Source organism: Aedes albopictus, chromosome 1 (genome assembly GCF_035046485.1).
Source record: "Aedes albopictus strain Foshan chromosome 1, AalbF5, whole genome shotgun sequence".
Classification (NCBI taxonomy): domain Eukaryota; kingdom Metazoa; phylum Arthropoda; class Insecta; order Diptera; family Culicidae; genus Aedes; species Aedes albopictus.
Genome location: NC_085136.1, coordinates 205,431,292 through 205,452,773, shown reverse-complemented (window position 1 = coordinate 205,452,773; position 21,482 = coordinate 205,431,292). Strand labels below are relative to the sequence as shown.

The following is a 21,482-nucleotide window of genomic DNA, read 5'->3' as shown; positions in this document are numbered from 1 at the left end:
AAAGTTATAAAATAGGTTGAAAGAGACTGGCCAGGGCCAGGGATAAACCCCAGTGCCCAGGAGTAATCAGGCACATTAAACATTAAACCACAAAGTCCGTCAAATGAATCAAAGCCTTAATTCAATAAAGCTTTCAACAACAGTATAGTAAAATTTCCACAACTGTCGGATACACAATATTTGCGCCGATAAATAAATAACGTATGATGAACATCCAGCTACGCCTCTGACAACATTACGATTGGTAACCCCTAAAAAATTTCTTGCGCCCCGTTGTTGATCCTCATCATCATATGCTCGATCATTATCCTCGTTTCGTTCCAACTACTTTGCGTGGTCTCCCCCAAACCAAACTGTCGTTAATTTATTCTTCATCATCACTTCGTCGTCGTCGTCGTCGTCGCCGTCGCCGTGAACCGAGCCAGTGCCAAAACGGACCAGAATGGTCAATTCTTTTTTTTAATGCCAGAAGCCACATGGCCATGAAAAATCATAAAGTTAGAGCCGTCGAATGCCTATATTTGTTGCAAAAACATGAAACTCCCTCAATACGGATTTCACCGGTGGTCACTCCGGTGGCCAAAGCGAACCAGAATGGTCAATTGTTCTTTTTAATACCAGAAGCAACATGTCCATGAAAAATCATGAAGTTAGAGACTTCGAATGCCCATCTTTGTTGCAAAAACATGAAACTCCCTTAATACGGGTTTCTCCGGTGGTCACTCCGGTGGCCAAAACATACCATAATTGTTAATTCTTCTATTTAATGCCAGAACCCACATGGCCATGAGAAATCATGAAGTTAGAACCGTCGAATGCCTATCTTTGTTGCAAAAACATGAAACTCCCTCAATACGGATTTCTCCGGTGGTCACTCCGGTGGCCAAAACAGACAAGAATGGTCAATTCTTCTATTTAATGCCAGAAGCCACATGGCCATGAAAAATCATGAAGTTAAAGCTGTCGAATGCCTATATTTGTTGCAAACACATGGAAGTCCCTCAATACGGGTTTCTCCGGTGGTCACTCCGGTGGCCACATAAGACCACAATGTCCAACATTATTTTTACATATCACAACAATATGGAGCATGTAAAATTATTCAGATTTCATCATGAGTTAACCAACGCAGATGTGTTTAGCGCGGAAAACCGTTCAATATCGTTACAGTCAACTCGTTGGCCATCTTGTGGAATCCCTGGAACCGGTTCCAGAAGGACGGGAAATAACCAGAAACATACAGAAATAGTTCGCGACAGATTGTATTATGGCCTAAAGAAGTTTGATGCAAAACTTCTATCCTGTAAATAATATGAATGTGCTTTCTAGCACATTATCGTGAAAAACATTACTTTCCGGATCTTCCGGATTTCCGGAACCGGTTCTTAAGAATTAGTCAATATTAATGTCTTTAAACAATGTCCACGTGAATACCTTTCCAACGATTCTTGAACGGTCCTGATTACTTGTTTGGTTGCAAAGTTATAGCTTGCCAAAGTTAGGGTCTCTAAAGCGGCATTTTTTAGTTGAAGCAGGTTCCCGGTGGCCACAGTGACCAAATCCGGAACTCTCCGGGGGTTTTGAAAACTAGACATGTGTGGCTTTCATTTGGGCCAAAGAAAATCAAAATCGGCCCAGCTACTGATTTTTGAGAGCCGTTCAAAGTTTGGGGTCAAAAATGACCCCAGGGTCTTATTTGTAACTTTTTTTATGGGAGCTCCCCTAGGGGTCGTCCAATGTTTTGGATGAATGGAAATGATAGTTTTCCACAAAAAAATAATTGTCTGAAAATTTCAGATTTCTAGGCCTTTCGAAACAAAAGCTATAGCGAATTGAAATTCGGAAAAGGTCAAAAAAGACCCCAAGACCTTACTAAGGTTTTAATAAAAGTGCCAAGTATGATCAACTTCCTAAAGCTTAAACTCTCTTGTTTATTGTAATATTTCTATACATAACCTACTAAATAAACTACATATAAAGAGCAGCTCCTATGCGTTTAAAGTTCAATTATTGCGCTTTTCTAAGTGGAAAACGTTTGGTAGATTACATAGGTAAAGTATGATGAATTTATAAACATCGTCAACTACATATTCATTTTCATTGGCTATCTACAAAATATTTACAATTTAACTATTTACATATTGGAACCTAGTTAACAGGTTACAACATTTACTATTTATCATCCCCCCTCCCTAACGAGTCAACAATCAAAGTGACAAAAGAAGAAAAGGAGATTTGTTCCGGCCTTATTTTTCCAGAAATAACTCAATCAAGTTCCCAGCCAACACACAATCGCATATACTGTTGAATAAGATGCTAAAGAGGAGACGATATGCGTACACTTCACATGCGATTATATGGAGGCATGTACGCGTATGGCCTCCACTTTAGCGTCTTAGTCTACATCATATATGACTTCGTGTTGCACGTTGAACTCCTCAGATTTCTCCAGGAGTCCTCTATAGTTTTCCTTATATGGCGTCTTCTACGAATTTCTCGGGGATCTCTCCTGGAATTCATGCTAAAAATTTTCAGGCCATTTCTGCTCAGATTCCTCTAGGAACAGCTCCAAATATTTTACCAGGACTTGTTCCTGAAATTCCCTGGTGGATTTCACCAGGAGTTTCATTTGGAATCCTAACAGGGATTTCTCGGAGATTGCAGTAGGTATTTCTTTAGAAATTACACAAGTAGTGTATCTGGGAACTCCTGCCCACGGCAGAAAATTCCGCAATAAAAAAAAAAATCTGGGAACTCCTCTGAAGGTTTCTACAGATATTACTCCCGGAATTATTTTAGAAGTTCCTGTAATGTGTCGTTTTGTAACTATACTCGGGTAATTTTTCCAGGAATTCTTCCTGGGGGTTTCTCCAGAAATTTCACCTGATTTTTGTCAGAGATTCCTCTTGGGGTTTTTAGAGTTTTCTCCAGAGATTCTTCCAAAGAGATACCTACAATGATTTTTCCTGAGATTCCTCTATGAATTTCTCCGGAGATGCTTTAACATGTAACTCAGTTTTGTGTATTTGGAAAACACAAAAAAAAACAGTTTTCTCGTCCAAATTATATTATTTGGGTTTGAAAACAAACGATCAGCGTGTTTCTATAGGCTAATGGAATTGACTGATCGTTTTTGTGTTATATTGAGTTGAATATGAACGAGAAAAACGAGAAAGCAATTTGATTTGCTCTTAAAGAAATTGTTCTTGCTGTAGAGATAAGCGTGCTTTCCTGTTCCGTTCCCAGGATTAACTGTGTGTCATGGATCACGCCGCAGGGGATGTTCTCAGCTTAGAACACTTTGGGAATGAACGAGACAAGGCAGCAAAAACGATACCCTCAAACGGGGTTACTTGCAACAGCGGTGTAACTTGCAACACGATGACATACATTGAATGTAAACTATTTTCTCACAACAATGAAAGTTAGTATGCTCCACTATTTCGGTCATCGAAATTATGTATACCAAAGATCGATGGAGTGCAAAACTCAATTTTGTTTCTTTGTTAATTGTTAAGCTACACTGTTGAAACGATTTGCTCATTTTGTGCCATAAAACATGTATGAAAATTGTGCTTTGCTTCTCTAAGTCTAACAACCTTGCTTGCAGTGCAGTTAGAGTATCTAATGGTAAGCTGAAAAAATGTTGCAAGTTACCCCATTTGACGGTACCAGTTCCGCTAAACGGTTCCGCTTCCACTGTCGTAAATGCTTTGTAATGTATATTTTTCCACGACCTCAACGTCATAATTCAATGGTGTTTTATTTTGAGTTTGTATTATCGTTTTCGAAATTCTGCAGTTTTTAGGTATCCGAAATTTATCGTTAAAAGGCATAATTATCAGAGATTATTTTGAAAATAAAATATCCGGCAAAACTTTTGTAAGAAATTTTAAATATTCAATTCCTGAACTTCTGCTCAGTGCTCATGAATGAAATATGTATATTCAATTCATGGCCCACCGAAGTGCCTATTGCTAAGCTTGATTGCGTCCTCTACCCAGTCCTCATTGAGAAATCCAAAGTCAATTCATTAAAAACGACAGCCGAGATCCGATTTTCAACGGTTGACTAATTGCTCGCCCAAGATCATCCTATTTTTCAAAGCCACTGCTCTCGGCCGACTAGTTAACACTTGTGATGGATTTTACGGAAGGCGAAACTTTCTGCCTCACTGCAAAAATATGCCAGTATCGATGAAATGTGGTATTAATTATCCACGTCTCATAATCACACCGTGTTAATTTTAACTGTGATCATGTAATCTTTTTTTTTATCAACTGAGTTTTACCCAAACTCGATTTTTGAACTGATGTCCTCACATTATTCTTCTAAAAAACTCAATGAACAACGATAACAAAAAATCCACCGAAGGCAATAGTTTTTTGCGTATTTTTTCAGTCTCGAGACACACTTGACATGAAGAATCAAAACAAACTTTGTAATCGATAATTCAGAAAAAAAAACATTATAGTGTCCCATTATGCAAAATATTTGTCTTCGTCGTGGGAACTATATTAATCGCACAATATAAATAGCTTTCACTTTTCAACGATTAAAACAGTATAATCGTTGAAGGGAGTGCTACTAAACAAAGTGAAGGCCACGCCTAGCAATATTATTCATTCAATTCGGTGGAAAAGTGCATCCTCCTGTAGTCCTGATTAAAAATATTGAAGGCATCATTACTGTTATGTAGAGCGAAAACACGTCTCCTTATCTCCACGTGCCCTTTCATAATTCTTGACCCTCAGAAGCGTTGCAATCTATACTCTTGTGTTCGCTTGCAATCCCAATCGGTTGGTGGGGGCAACAGTGTGGAAGGAAATGTGCCGATCATGTGATTTCTCCTGCCGTTAAGCGGTGCAAATTTCGATCGTAATGTTTGGCGAAATTGATTCACGCGATAACCACCACAAGCAGAGTTCGATCCAGTCGATCGTAATTATCACATTAGCGCACTTTTAGTTTTGGGACGAGAGTGCGCATGGCACGTTAGAACTACTTCAATACTATGATCTTGCGGGGATCCTTCTCGCGATGGATGCTGATGAACGGTGTTCAAATCAATTCTCGATTCAGTTGCAGCTCATCGTTCGTGGACATTCAACGGTCAGGACTAGACAAGTGGCGATCCACCAACCCGGAAGGATCTGATCAAACTCGGGACTCGGAGCGCATTAACTTTAACGGATTCGCGCTACCTTCATTCTTGAACGGATCTTCGACCGATTCGGACGTGTCTCCGCTTTCGACTGTTCAAAAGTTGATCAGACCTCTTGTGGAAAGCATACCTTGTTCAAAATCGACGGACGCGAACATGATCGGTACGGCTAAGGTGCTATCGGGCGTGGAAGTTTCCAAGTGAGTTATCGAACGAAAAAGTGTTCAAAATATCCAGAAGCAAAGGATACTAGTGTTTACTGAGAATGTTCACAGAACACCACAGTGCTTATGATAGAATATTTCTTCTAATCCTAACAACCCATTTTACAGAGAAATTCGTGATAAGTTGAAAAAAGATGTGAGTGATATAAGGAATAAAATTCCTACTTTGGTGCCAGGATTGGCCATTGTACAAGTTGGCGGTCGGGAAGATTCGAATGTGTACATCCGCATGAAGATTAAGGCTGCCGAAGAAATTGGAATATACGCTGAGCACGTGCAACTACCGAAGTCAACTACGCAGGATGAACTTCTGACAGTGGTAAGTACTGGAACTCAAGGCAATGGAAAATTGATACGAATCAAGTTCTTCTAGCTGCAAAGTATTCATAAGTGTAGCACAACTCGAATGAAGTTATCCAAACTAGCCTTTGGTAGTGTTATCATGTGGTTTGGAAGTGGATTTAAATAGGTTATTTGAAGAACCTTGGAATTGGTAGGGTGACCCATGCTTGTGGAAAAAACGGAAAATCAGAATTTAAAATTGTAAAAGTAAATAACCTTAAATTAAAAAAAGAATGTACTACGGGAATCCGTTGTCCAAACAGCCTGAATTTTACAAGGATACAACTAAATGTATGAGAAAATGCAATAATGGTTACACATTTCTAACTAAAACACAGCGCGAGCGCGGTGCAGCTATAGGATCAAACAGGCGCGCGTCCTAAAACAGGGTGTCTACTACCTGAAAAAACCTGTAAAAACGGGAATCCTCAGGGAATTTTATTTAACAGGGAAAAACCTGGAATACTCAGAGAATATCGATAATAGTCAGGAAAATGTCATAATCATTGGGTCGTATGAATATAAATTAGCATGCTTCACTTTTTGTAGATCTACTCAGAAGTAGAGCTGAGTAATTCCTTCCAGAGATTCTTCTGGAATGCTACCAGAATGTTTCCAAAACTCGCTAGGTATTTGTTTCCGGAATTCTACCTTGATTCCCCAATTCCGATTGACTTCTCCTGGAATTCATTGCGAATTTCTTCCAGTTGTTTTAAAAAGTTACCATACCCTTTTCAACCAGTAGAGGTTGTACAGACTGAACAAGCACTAAAATTAGACAACGGATAACACACATAGCACTCAGTAGCGCAGTGGAAAATTTTACATTTGACGAAAAGTTTTCCTCAGCTGGAGCTGGAATCGAACCCACACTTCAAAGTTTATGAAACGCTTAGATGACTGACACCTCTAGTCGCACGGCCACGAAGCCCGTGGGTTTTGCTAGACTTATCTCGCGATCTCCGTAAGAATTTTTCTCAGGATATATCGCATATATTGTCGCGGAATTTCTGCTAAAGTTTCGCTAGGGTCTCCCCTTGAAGCAACGATTCTTTTCCATGTTCCTCTTGGGACCTCTCAAGGGACCTCTCCAGGGGACTCCTCCACCGGTGCTACGGAGTTATTCCTGGGATTTCCAATAGAACTTCTCCAAAGGGTGCGAAGAAGATTTCCACCAATTCTCTGCGTGTATTCTTTCAGGAACATCTTCCAAAGTTTCTCCTGTAATTTCTTCAAGAAATTTCCGATATCTTTCTAGAATTGCTCCTTGGATTTCTGCAAAAGTTTCAGCTGGTCTTCTTCTTCTTCTTCATTTTCTTCTTCTTCTTCTTCTTCTTTTTCTTCTTCTTCTTCTTTATGGCTCGACGTTCGCATCGAAACTTGGCCTGCAGCATTCTTTGCCTGCCATTGCATGAATAATGTACATATTCAAAGAATATGTACCGTGATTTCGGGTGAAATTGATCACTTCTTGCAGTTTTTGGCGAATAATTTTTGAAAGCTTATCGATGTGGTTAAATTCAATGCTTTAAGGACAGACTTGTTAGAATCCCAATATGGCCGCCACAATGGCCGACTTTGGGACCTACTCACGATTTTGAGGGCACAAATCTCTTCGTAAACAAAACCAGCGCACCTGAGCTTCTTATTTGAAGCTTATTACAAGTGAGCAAGAACAGAATAATAAAATGTATTGTTGTTTGAAGCTTGTTTCTTGAGATTTGTGCGTTTGAAGTTTTGATGCACTGTTGAACCGGGATTTCAAGACGTTTGTCCTTAAAACAAGTACGACCATGGTTTTCATCAGTCAACGACGTTGAAAATTCTACTGCAAATCATTTTTATACAAAAAAATATCATTTACAATAAAAAAATCAAAAATTTTACTTTCGGGGTGAAATTGATCAGTCAGTGAAATGCTGTCGTAAGTGCTGAAAATATTTGTTCCTCCCAAATCAACCACCATGGAATACGAAAAGCTATGCAAAACTTTAACAAGTTTACTAAATTTTTAGTTATTTTAGTTTGAAGTTTAATAAATCTGAAGAAAACGCATGAAAGTATGCAATTTACATACTAAATATGTTTCAACTTCCGAAAAAGTACAATTTTATGCATAAATTTAAATATATATATAGAATTTTTGAAGGCGAAATCGGATTTAGTGAACACTTGGCAGCTAGGAACATTCATTCGAATATTCATTACATGTGCGATACAGCTACGGTAACAAAAGTTTGAAAGAGTATTTAAAGTTCGCCTAACACACAGTTTCGGAAAATATTGAATTTTATATGGAAATATGAGACTAATTGGCTGTAAAACAAGTAAACTCATCATTCAATAACTTTTGAGCCAGATGGTGGACATTTTTTACAAATTGTTTTAAGTTTAAAGCGTTATTTTTAACAAATAAAAATGACCCTCACGACGATCAATTTCACCCGAAATCACGGTACCGTAAACCGGGGTCAAATTGATCTCCGGGTCGATATTGATCAGACGTTTTTCAGTTAGATTAAGCATACTTTACATTGTTTCCATCGAAGTATTGTGATGTAGGAATCCTATACTAAACGATAAATGTGAAAAAACCATTTAAAACATACCTTATCTAACGGAAAAACGTCTGATCAATTTCGACCCGAAGATCAATTTGACCCCGGTTTACGGTACATTGTGTGGCAAGTACAATGATACACTATCCCCAGGGAGTCGAAAAAATTTTCCCGACCGGAACGGGAATCACACCCGTCGTCTCCGGATTGGCGATCCATAGCCTTAACCACTAGGCCAACTGGAGACCCTGAGCTGGTATATTTCCCAAAAGTTTTCGCGGGATTTCTTTTGAAGTTTCACTCGAGCGTTTTCTTGGATTTTTTTTTCGGGACTTCTCTCAGATGGTTCCTTCCGGTGGTGGTCCTGGGATGTCTCTCAGAGTTCTTCTGAGTTTACCCTGGACTTTCTCCTAAGATTTTTTTTCAGAATGTCTTCTGGGATCTCTGCAGAAGCTACTGCTGATATTTCTCATGAAGTTCTTCCCGTGATTTCATTCAGAGCTTTCTCCTGGCTTTTCCTAAGTAGTTTTTTACCGAATTTCTAGCAGTGATTTACCTGAGATTATTTTTTACTGATTTTCTCGAAATTATTTCCAGGGCTCTTCCCGAAATACTTACCAGAAATCAGCTTCTTAAGGGGTGTTGAGATATTTCCATATTCTTAATGTCAAACTGGGCCGAAATTCAAGTTTTCATGAATTTTGGTGCCCGGGAACCTATTTAAAAATCAATTTGAATTTTGTACAGGAGGAATTTAATGAATCACAAATTGTACAGAAGGAATTTAATGAATCACTCGTCGGATTTTGTACTGGGCAGAGCTGTGAAACAGTTGCCCAGTTGTCAAAAGGTGATTTTGAAAAATCTCCTTGAATTTGATTTTAGGTATCGAAAAAAATTTCTAAGAATCTGAAAAAATCATAGTGATTCAGAAAATAGTGCTCTTTGTATGAATTTAAAAGATCTAAATGAAATACAAAATTTAAAAAAAAACTAACTGTCCTGAGATTCTGGATGCTCCTTTTATTTATTTCTTTAATAGTTGCTACCGGAGTTCATGTAGTATTTCTTCAAGAAGTTTTTCTCGGAATGTCTCCTGGGATAAGTTACGAGATTTTTTTGTAATAAATGCCCGAGAAATATCTGAAATATTAAGCACATTCTAGGAGGAACTCTGAAAATCTAAGAGAAATCAAGGGAGGAACTACGGTCGAAATTCAAGAAAAATATAGGAAAACTCTTTGGAAGAAATCCCAGAAAGAACTTCTGCAAAAATCTCGAGAGAAACTGTTGGAAAACTATCCCGATACCACTAAAACAAATTCCTGGAAAAACTTTGGAATCCTTTTTGCAGGATCTCCGGAAGGAATTCAGTGAATAACTATGGAAGAAATGCCGGGGGATACATAGTATACACTTGCAGAACCCCCGTGAAGTTTAACCCTCTAATACCCAATACCGCCTTTAGACGGGGTATAGTTTGAGCATTTTTGTAATTTTTGTTTCGTGGAAAATCAAAATTTTTATATTTTTGGCTGATATCTAGGACTGTTTTGTATATCTCAAAATGGTTTTTGGTGTATTTTAAAGCGTATTTACATTTTTGAAAAATCATTGAAAAATTGATGTTCTAGTCACCTTCTAGAAGTCATTGTTTATTTTGCATTTAATCACTGCAATTAACATATTTTAAATTTTTCCCAAATCATTCTGTCCTAGTTTTATAGTTTAAGGGAATCGAATACACTCTAAAATTATTTTCCTTAAAATTACACGGAAAATAAAATTTTCTATGAAAAAAATTTAAAATAAAAATATTTCAACAACAATCATAATATCTCAAAATGTTTTCATCTCAAAAAATCCGTATTCCAAATAGGCTTCCAGGAAAAATATAAAACTTTGGGGATGTTCAAAAATAAAAATTAGAAAAATCAAAAACTAAAATTCACGAAATTGAGAATTAAAAAGAATCATCTTCCAAAACATGTTTAAATCGATTTTGGATGACGAAAAATGATATTTAGATCAAAATAAAAAATTTGGGTATTAGAGGGTTAATGGTCATATGGTCTGTGGAATTACTGATTGGACTCCTGAATGTCTTTTTTTCTGATTTTTTTTCAGAATGTTTGGATGATATTGTAGGTGGGAATGTCAAAACAATTTGTTGGAAATAACCCAAAAGAACTCTGAGAAAAATATAGAAAAATTCCTCAACTAATTTTTGTGTTATATTCAAAAAAGTTTTAAAAAAATTCTAGAAAGAATTCAGGAATTTGTTTGAATCTCTTGAATAATGAATCTAGCACATTTTCCTTTAAATTTTAACTTAAGTTTTGAGGACAATTCTGTATAGTTTTAGAAAAGTATTATTATTTTTATGTTTGAGTTGGCAAACATTCAAAATTTTCCCTTGAAGAAACTTGGAAAACTCAGGGAATTTTGTTTTGTTGTAATTTTTATGAGAGCAATTTGTTGAGCGACCCCTCGTCGGGTTTTAGCTGTAAAAAGGTAATCAAAAAACCTCTTGATTAAAATTAAGTTCTTAAAATTTTAAAAACTCAGAAGACTCAGAAAAGTGTGTTCTATCGAATAACATTTAAAAATCAATACATCAACTTTTAACCTTCCGTTATTCACGCGGTCGGCTACCACCACCGCGCGGGTGCTGTGTTCAGCAAGTGAGTTTTTTTCATCGCGTTGTACAAAATACAGCAGCGCGACTACTGAATGGTTTACAAAAAATAAACAATTGGTAAAGAGCGTTCAAAGCAACCCCTAGTATTAAATGTTAAAAAAATCACACTGATGGTTTTGCTTCCATAAAACTCAAAGTTCGTCTACGTTTATTTATTTTCATGAATATTGCTTTATCATGGATGGCCCATAAGCTGATGAGGGATGGGTTTGATTTGCTTGACTTCCTTGCAGCCGACTAGCATGCCGAAATTTTACCAACAGAATCGAACGGGAACGGGAATCGAACTCGCACTCCTCAGTACGATGCGACTGAATGCTTGGTGACACTAACCTCATGACCACAAAGCTCATGACCCTTGGTAGAATAGGCTTTTTAGCTGCTTCACCTCATCCAGTGCTGATAGTTCTCCTTCTTGACCGCCTTCAATTATGGTAATCATCTTCCTGAGTGCTTCTTCACTAGAGTGGGTCATCAGACCAAAGTTTTTTAGACCCCATTTCAGGACCCAAATAAGTGTGCAGAATTTGGGCAATTTTAAGTTTGTATGAGGTTTTACATGGGAAAACATACTTTTTTGCATTTCTTTTTTAACAAGCTCTAATTTTTCTATAACCATGTAACCAATAGAGTAAAACATAGTCTAGGGTGTCCTGAAAAACTTTGTCGAGGACCGCAAAGTGATCTGATGCTTATGAAAAAAGTTGGCATTGCTTGGTGAAACAGCATGATTTTGTTGCTATTGTTATTCCTTTACATGTTAAAACATAAACACATGCATGCGGTTCGTTGATTATAGCTATATTCACAAGCATCGGATCGCTTTGCGGTCTTCAACAAAGTTTTTAGAACATCTTAGGCTATCATTTTATAGTATCGGTTAAAAAGTTTCAGACAATTTTTTTCAACTTATGACAAAAATGCAAAAAGTATGTATTTCCAGGAGCCCAACACGTGCGAATTCATTCAAAGTTCTTACGTCCCCAGATCCGACCTTCCAAGCATTGCCCTTAATTAGTTGCCGGATATGTTGCCGTTAAATCAATCCGATTACTCTATTGCTTTTCTTGGCGTTCTTAGGTCTTCATCAGGCTACCTTACCGGGGCTGCTTCCTTAGGTAAAGCTGACGCAATACAGCATTTCATACTCAGCCGCGAAATGCCAGAACAGACGATCGAGACATACCTCCTCAATCTTGCTGAAGTCAGAAGGCTTCACTACCAGCTAAACAGACAACTCTTAGTTGGCAGTCCTTGTCATCGCTTGACTCGTGGAAGCATGAGGTAGGAACTTGTGAGGATCGGAGCTAAGTTGGACGCTCTCACTCTTTATCGACTCACCGTTTTGCAGCCCATGTGAGCATCATTGATCATCAAAAGCCCCCTCCCAGAGTAAATTTCTGGCTACGGCACTGGTGCATCTTATTAGGTTAGTGGTTCGGTCTAATTTTCTATATCTAGTATGAAAAAATAAGAAATACAAAAGCACTGTAACAAATGAAGCCTAGAGGATGAGAGTCTTAACGAAAACAAAATTCATGCCGTCATCAGCCAGAGGCTGCACAGATTGTGAGTTACCTACTTACAGACTTACAGTAGATAATAACAACTTACTAAGTATCGAATGGGCCTGTGGGGTATTTTTTGATCAATATGTGTCCTTGGACTAGGTGGGGGTTCCCTCATCAATCCTTCCGGTCCGCCTTAGTGTTTTATGCATTATGGTGGCCAGGTGTTGTTCTAGTTTTTCCAGCTGTATTGTAAAGCACTAGCCATAGTCTCGAAATATCTATCAATGACCGGTTATTGCTGGCAGATGCAGTAGAAAGTTTGTCTTAATACGTATCAATCGTCCCGATCAGAAAGGCATAACAAAATTATAACCGATTAAGTTATTTATTTCAAAGATTTTTCATAACAGAATGAGTTATAAAATTCACCGGTTAGGTGTTAAAATAACAAAAATTATAACTGAAATTGCTCTAGTCATAACATAATTAGAACAGGTCTTGATACAATTATAACAAGCTTATAACAAAATGAGATGTAAAAAATCAATCAAATTATATCACATGTTGCTATAAAGCAATTATAAATATATTGGGTAAAAATTAAGTAGTGTAAAACTTAACTCATTTTTGGGTAATAAATTTTTAGAGTGAAATTTTATTTTTAGTAAAAAGTTACTGGCGTCAAAAAACTTCTCCACATAGTATACACACAACCCAGGGATTCGAACCTACGACGGCTAGAACCTAGAACAGGAGCTCGTCGTTTTTACCAGCGAGGCCATCACAGCACTTGAAGTGAGGGGCGATATATGCTGAAATGGTTCTTCATATTGGAAGCTCCTCTATAAATAGACTCGGTGATCCAACATACCGGAGTCATCATACCCAGTTATGACGTCACCATGCACGTTACTACAGCCCATTTAGTCCCTCAGCTTCAATGTCGTGTGCGCTCGTTGTGCACTAGAGCCAGCGTTCAATACTTCGGAGCTGGAGCCCACATCGCTGTACCCACGCGAATGGACGTCACACGAAACTGTTTGAATACAGTTGATTGCAATTATATCTTCGTGTTATTAACTAAGTTGAACAGATAGCTAATGACTTTCAAATAGTGAAAAGTGTGTAACTAAGCACTAGTTGCGCCAGCGTTTATTTAAATGTTTAAAGCGTTTTGTGGCATGTTTTATTTCATTATTATTACTTATTGATATTCCTTCTGCAAAGTTGTTCAGTAGTATTATGCCGCTTAAGTGGTGAATGTTTCAGTAGGAATATCCACAGCAAATTCTTGTAGGAATATTCCTTTGGAGAGGAATTTATGAAGGAATTTTTAAAAGGATAGAAAAAAGCATTTCCATAATGAGTCATTGGTGTAATTGTCGATAAAATTTGTAAAGAAACTTTTCGATAAATACTTGAAGTAATTTGTTTTCGAACACAGAGCGTTCAGGAAATCCAAAAGGATATCAAACACTTCGTTTCGCTGTTGAACTGAATATTTTACTAACTTTAACAAAACAACTACACTTCATTTGCTAGTACATAACTATTTCGATCGGCAGGTATGCAAAACACAGACTATCTATGCGGAAAAAAGCTGTAGTTAATTGTAGTGATAGTGATAGTGATAGTGATAGTGAGACTGAGTGACCACATAGGAAGAAATTTCGAAGAAATTTAAACTGGATTGAAAAGTTTAACTTTAAAACTAGAACTTAATTAATTACTGAGTTCGTTCAGAATTTCTGATCAGAATTCCCTGATGGAGAATCCTTTAAGGAATTTTTGATGCATAGGCTGAAGTAATTTCTCAGACAGAAATTTTAACGAGCGGCGAAAATTGAATTTACGTTTTCCGTCCCGAATCCATTATGATACGGAAATATCGATCATTTTCATCTCTACTAGTACAAAACCAATCGTCTAATTACCGTTTTACTGAAATTGTATCGAAAAAACAGTTTTGCCGGATCTCCGCCAGAGACTAAGTCCATGTAAACAAGCTCGCTGAACTGTCAGTGCACGGCTTCGTGACGTCATCTTGCAGTATCCTATATGATTGGACCGTTTGCATGCTGAGACCAAAGCCAAACATAGAAAACTAGCTGGTCAGGATTACCCGGTGAGTTCGTTCCTTATTATTACTTTTTATATTTGAACATGACATATATGGGGATTTCGGAGGGGTAGCCTAAGGAAGTTAAATGAACTGGTTTCCGGGCAAATGTTCGTGGGGTGGCCAGACTTTGTCACGAGATAACAATTATCATGTTGTTTTCCGAAGGTCTCCAGTGAATTTAGCTTACCCTGCTACAACAAACCATCAGGTAGATCATTCCGTTCCGGTATGACTCTGCAGCCATAGGTAATCCTTGCGCTGATGGTGGGTACACAATCATCATCATCATCATCATCATCATCATAGGCTGAAGTAATTTCTCAGAATGTCTTAAAGAATCTCCCTTTTGGATTCTCTGAAGAAATTCTCAAGGGACGAAATGTATGTTGGATTTTAAACTTAAGATAAACCATGCGGGAAATCCCTATCACGAATGATCTGTATACTGTACTGAATTCATATTAATAGTTAAAGTTAAGAGCTCCGACAGATCAAAGGTAACGTAATCTGGTCGGTGAAATATAATTGGTGAATTGGAATGTGTTTCCGTGTGCCATGATCAGAGATGATGGTTCATAGGAGTGGTTAACTTGGGATCTCAACAATTCAACATGTATATGAACTAATCTTCCAACAAATCCTTGGGGCAAAGTTCTTTGAAGAATTCAAAAAGAAGGTCATGGAAAAAATCATGGAAGAATTGTTGAAGAATTCCTTAGAGGATTACCCGCAAGAATACGTGGAGGATTTTCTTATGGATTTTTGCAGAAATTCCTGGAGGAAACCTTTGAATTTTTTTGGAAAAAATTTCGTAGGAATATTTAGAGTAATTTTCTGTAGGAATCATCGGAAGCCTTTCTTCATAAATCCTTGGAGAAGTAGCTGAAGAATTTTCCAACCACAATTTCTAGAGGAACTCTAGGGAAAATCTATTTAAGAACTTTTGGAGAAATATTTGAATAATTGAATAATGGACAATCGTCAGTAAGAATTCACATAGTAATCGTTGAGAAATCTCTCGGAGAGATCTCTGGAAGAACTTCCAGTGAGCTCCCTAGAAGACCTACAAGAGAAATACTTTTAATATCTCTAGAAATATTCCCTGAAAGTTCTCCGTAGCCATCCATAATCAACATTCAACCTGTAAGACATGTACAAAATCCTGTAAACAAATGTAAACGCCGCAGTTCAATTACATATAACATTTTCCACTTGAGAGCCAAGGACTTCTCGACAACTTCGCTGATGAGTGATGATCCGAACTTCCTAGGACAGCAGAATAATGAGATTTAACATATCAAATAGCTCGTAGTAGTGAAATTGTGCATACAATTATACACCATTCGAGAATTTCAAGAATCATGAACAACTTTGCTGAACATACGAACTGTGCAGGTGAACTGGATAATAATAAGAAACATTTAAAATTACCCAATATCATCACGTAATGGTGGAGTGGGAGTTGCTTACCTCATTTTCCACCTTCCAAAGTCATAAGCTTTCTGTACAAATTTGATGAAGACATGAGCTTTATTGGTATGTAGTTCATATAATAAAAGATATCAACAATTGTGTATTTTCTAAACACAATGGCGCCATACAGCGGTTAATTTTTGCACTAAACATTACCAAAAAATGTTGATAAGTTACACATTGCATTTTAAAAATTATTACTGAGTTTGTTATAATGTTGATGTAATGATGATCAAATCACATATTCATTTATTGTAACTGACTTTGTTAGAACCTTGAAATAATACAAACTAGTTTTCGTACCGATTCCAAAAAATATATCTAAATATAACAAACCTTGATATAGATATCAACCGTTGATATAATTATGTTATGTTTTTGTTATGCCTTTCTGATCGGGGTCTTTGACAAACGAGAAAAACTGACCTCATCGATTACCTGTCTCTGAGCTAAATTTGGTATAGAGTCTTCAGTCTCCGATTAGTCGCTTCATGTTTGGTGTTCAGACGCTCAGATGTGTTCAGTAAAAAGCCGGGACATCAATCTAAGTGTGAAGGCCTACTAACTTGGAAAGGGAAATGAGAGCTATGTACGATCACGAGGAGTGAGCGTTAAAATGGAGGCCGACCTCGAGGCCAACAGAAAACTAGAAAATGGAATGTGGCGCAGACCCAGCCAACACGAAGTCGTATATTGTGTTGAATAGGATGCTAAAGTGAAGGCCATATGCGTACATGCTTCCATTTAACCGCGTGGAAAGTGTACGTATATCGCCTCCACTTTAGCATCCTATTCAACAGCATATGCGATCGTGTGTTGGCTGGGGACGCATGAATAACGAGCTATATCATGCTCAAGCCTTCAGGACGCGCGGCGTTGTAAAAAGTACAACACCACGAAAATTCCTCGCTTGTCGTATGGAGCGCGAGCGTAGTGCAGTTTTATTGTCTATCCGGTTGGAATCAAGACAGACATTCAATCAAAAATGACCATTTTTTGGTCCACAAGTGTCGCAACTGTTTCGCGTCTAGTGCGCTGTGTTGCTGACAACAACGGGAAGGATGCGCACTACTTTCGACATGATTCAAAAACGTCGCGAGTTGAGTCGCGTCGCCAGGCCCCTGACACGGTCTATATCAATGCATTGGAATCATGGTAGACAGGATGTCCTGGGCGCTAACAAATAGCGCCCACTGTCAAATGCGAAAACATCAACATTTTTTTGTTTATTTTTTATTTTGGTTTGTTGATCAGTTTTTGGAATCATTTTTTCCACCTGTTATGATCACAAAACACTTCAAACTCGCTTTAATATTAATGTACGGTAAGAGGAGCACGTGATTAGTTGAATAAAGCAACCCAACAAACACGCATTGTGAATGTGATTTCGTGTGTGGCTCACAACATCAAACAAAAGCTGCGTTTGTTGATTACACGCTCGTTTCAATTTGCACGAATATGAGTATAAGGCAGTTAGATGTTGGCTACGATATATTTCATTCATGCCAGGGGCCTGCGCGTCGCTACTTGATTGTGCGACGTCCGGTTTGGTGGCGGCCCGACAATACGATCAAACATGAGCGCGTCCTGAAAGGTTTAAAAACGATGTGAAATGAATAAAATACAGCATTTTTCAATGGGCTGGCCATGTAATGCGATTGTGAACCAGATACCGACGACTTCGTAAGCGGCCGCGATTGCACGCTGTTGAAAAGGTTAGAAGAAGAACTGGAAACCCTAAACGTTCGCAAAAATTGAAGGAACATCACCCCCCAAGTAACCACGGTGCTGAAGCCTTATTGCATGCAGATATACGGTGTACTTAGAGCAATCATTATTTTACATGCAAACTTAAAGTTGATTTAAAGTGGGAATGGGCAATTATGCGACTGATTTAAGATTATACCAGTATAATCCTAATTTGGTTCTATAATTGCCCACTTCCACTTTAAATCAACCTTAAGTTTGCATGTAAAGTAATGATTGCACTAAATATACCGTATATCTGCATGTAATAATGCTTCAGCACCGTGGTTACTTGGGCCAAGATCGACGGGAATGGTACTTTACTAAACGCTGGTACTGGGACAGAGTCTGCTTCTCACTTAGTGTTCTTTTAAAATTTCCACAATTATCAACTTTGATAAGATTTTATTTTGCCAAGTAAATTTCCATTACGAAAAGTTTCAGAACCGACCACAAATCAAGCACTGTCAGCATGATCTTGCTGAATACCCGCACGTTTACTGCTTCGGCTACACTACCCGTCATAAGTACGGACTCCCAAAAAGTATTGCAACAATATTGCATCACCCTGACTCACCTCGATATCTCTAAAACCAGAACACCTACAAAAATGCCGCCTTCAGAAAAGTTGTTGCTTTTGGTCTTCTGAATAACTTTCCTGAATACAGCATCTTTGTAAGTCCTCAGGTTTTGGAGATATCGAGGTGAGTCAGGGTGATGCAATATTGTTGCAATACTTTTTGGGAGTCCGTACTTATGACGGGTAGTGTTTATGATACTCACCAAGTGTAGTTCGCGAACCGCACGTGATGTCCAGATTTGAATGTTGTCGTAAAATGTCTTGTAATGTTCCTAATGGAGGTTGTTCAACATCCAAAATAATCAAGAATAGCGTGTTGAATGCTGGACAAATTGATACAGCTGTTGCAAAATAAGCAACTGAAAAAATAGGCCAGAGGATCACTGCCTTATGGATACACACAATACTGAAAGCTTCACGTATTATGCCTTGCCTTTCTAACCGTACATCGCAGTGATACATTTCGAAGGAGCGCACCTCACGTGCATACCAGGGAGTAATAATGAGGAATCGTTTTCAATATGAACCTCAAGGCGAAGACAAGCGTACGTGAAGTGCGAAATGAAATTTGGTCACAGCCTGAATAACGTTTCGCCATGGCAATTTCGCACCCCATGATAGCATGACATGGGGGACACAAATCACACCGCGTCATATGCATGGTCCATTAGTATGGGACAATTATCAAATTCTCGCTCCAGTTGACTTTTTTGATTCCTTTTAGGTCCCATATGGACTGTGCAAAATTTCAGCGCAATCGGTGAAACTATAATTTAGCGCAAGCGGTTCAAAGTTTTCATAGGATTTACTATGGGAAAAGTTGCACTTTCAAATAAAAATTCCCAGAGGTCGCCCCTTGTCTCCTTAATTCAAATCGATCAACGCTTCTTGTATAAAAATCATTTATGAAACTTTCCTTCGAAGACCGCAAAACGATTGGATGCTTGTGGAAAAAGTTATTGATTTATTACCGATTAGTGATCCAACGAACGGCTTTTTGTTTTGTTTTATTAGCAGCACTGTATCTGCTGCCTTGGCTGCTGCTGTTTCTGGGGGTGGTGATGCCTCCCGCCACCCCATGCTACAACGGCAGCAGCAGTGCTGCTGATAAAACAAAACAAAAAGCCGTTCGTTGGATCACTAATCGGTAATAAATCAATAACTTTTTCCACAAGCATCCAATCGTTTTGCGGTCTTCGAAGGAAAGTTTCATAAATGATTTTTCTACAAGAAGCGCTGATCGATTTGAATTAAGGAGACAAGGGGCGACCTCTGGGATTTTTTATTTGAAAATGCAACTTTTCCCATAGTAAATCCTATGAAAACTTTGAACCGCTTGCGCTAAATTATAGTTTCACCGATTGCGCTGAAATTTTGTACAGTTCATATGGGACCTAAATGGGATCTAAAAAGTCGACTGGAGCGAGGATTTATTTTTTCCATACAAGCGAGTCCCATACTAATGGTCCATCCACTCGCAACATGGAAATTTCAGACCGACATCTGTTCACAGTTATGCTTAGTTGATTAATCAAACACTTTGCGTATCCTCAGTCAGTCATTCACAGCTCTGTGGAAATTCGAAAACATGTGTCAAGTGTGATCGATCAATTGCAACAAAATTGTAACAAAATTGTGGGTGTGTGGTACGATCTGTAGATCAAAACACTCTCCCTTCTCACCTCCCTCGAGCAGGATATTTATGACGACAGCATCTCCATAAACCAGTAATGATTTATTCGCGAAGAGGGGAGTCACATATCTTTCTACAGTTGCGCTGTAATGCACTGAGGCGGATTTCGATAGTATGTATACAAATTAGTCAAATTGCCCTCAGTCAGTGTCATATATTTTAAAATCAATTGCGCATGTAGATATCCGGACCGAAGTATGCAGAGATAATTTCCAATGATGTGTATTTTTATCGATTTATTTCAGATCAAACGGCTCAATGAGGATCCTAACTTCCACGGTATTATCGTGCAGATGCCACTAGAGTCGGACAATCCAATCGATTCTCATCTGATCACCGATGCTGTCTCGCCCGAGAAGGATGTCGATGGGTAATGTAACCATTGAAAAAGTTAAAACAAAAAAAAAACAATGTGTTGAAAAAATGCTACTGTGATATACAATATTATTTGCGGTTTTATTCATAACATGCATGAACCGTATGGATAAAATTTCGCAATAGAAGTTGTACTGTTCATGTCTATTATTGAGCACCTTTTTGTTAAATCTATAAAAATTCATAGAAACAACTCAATACCTGACTAACCTACATCATTTTTAAGACTCAACACAGTCAATGAAGGCCGTGTAGCTGTAGGGGATTTGAATGGGTTCCTCCCATGTACCCCGAACGGATGTATGGAACTGATCAAACGTTCCGGAATCCCAATCGCCGGATCGCACGCAGTCATCATCGGACGTAGCAAAATTGTTGGAACCCCAATGGCCGAACTGCTCAAGTGGCACGATGCTACCGTTACAGTTTGCCATTCCAAGACGAAAAACATCAACATGACGGTAGGTGAAGTTATTTTGTCATACGATTCGTAATTGAATTCATAAGATTTTTTCTTTATTCAAATCCTAGATCAAAAAAGCTGACATCTTAGTGGTTGCCGTTGGAAAACCGGAAATGGTTCGCGGAGCCTGGATCAAACCGAGTGCTGTTGTTATCGATTGCGGTATCAATTCCATTCCAGGTAAGATTACTATACAAACAATAGTGAGGTTCCCAAGGAGGTTCCTTTACAAAAAAAATGCAACATAGGGAGGAGAGTGGGCGTGAAAAACGATCGATGTTTGCGTGACATAATTTAACCCTAAGTTATACTCCAAGCAAAATTGCGCGTCATGCCTCGAGCATGTGTGCTTGCCAACAATACAAGTGTCGCTTCACTCGTCTCGGAGCTATCATGTCGGAACATATGTGCTATTAGAATTGACGTAGGGTGTGCCAGCTCTAGTTTTGGCATTTCTAATATTTAAAAAAAAACAACAATTCTATAAAACTACCAATAGGTAACTCTCGCTGAAACCGTCCCACTATTTA

At 38.2% G+C, this 21,482-nt stretch overlaps 1 protein-coding gene across 1 annotated transcript in view; it reads left to right on the top strand.

Annotated features, from left to right (window-relative positions):
- LOC109411581 (C-1-tetrahydrofolate synthase, cytoplasmic) overlaps positions 1-21,482 on the top strand; it is a 51,460-nt gene that overhangs the window by 10,892 nt on the left and 19,086 nt on the right. The window contains exons 2-6 of the mRNA XM_029856689.2: positions 5,083-5,364; positions 5,497-5,707; positions 20,360-20,484; positions 20,716-20,950; positions 21,021-21,132. Of these exons, the coding sequence (XP_029712549.2) occupies positions 5,083-5,364; positions 5,497-5,707; positions 20,360-20,484; positions 20,716-20,950; positions 21,021-21,132 (965 nt within the window). The remainder of the gene's footprint in view (positions 1-5,082; positions 5,365-5,496; positions 5,708-20,359; positions 20,485-20,715; positions 20,951-21,020; positions 21,133-21,482) is intronic.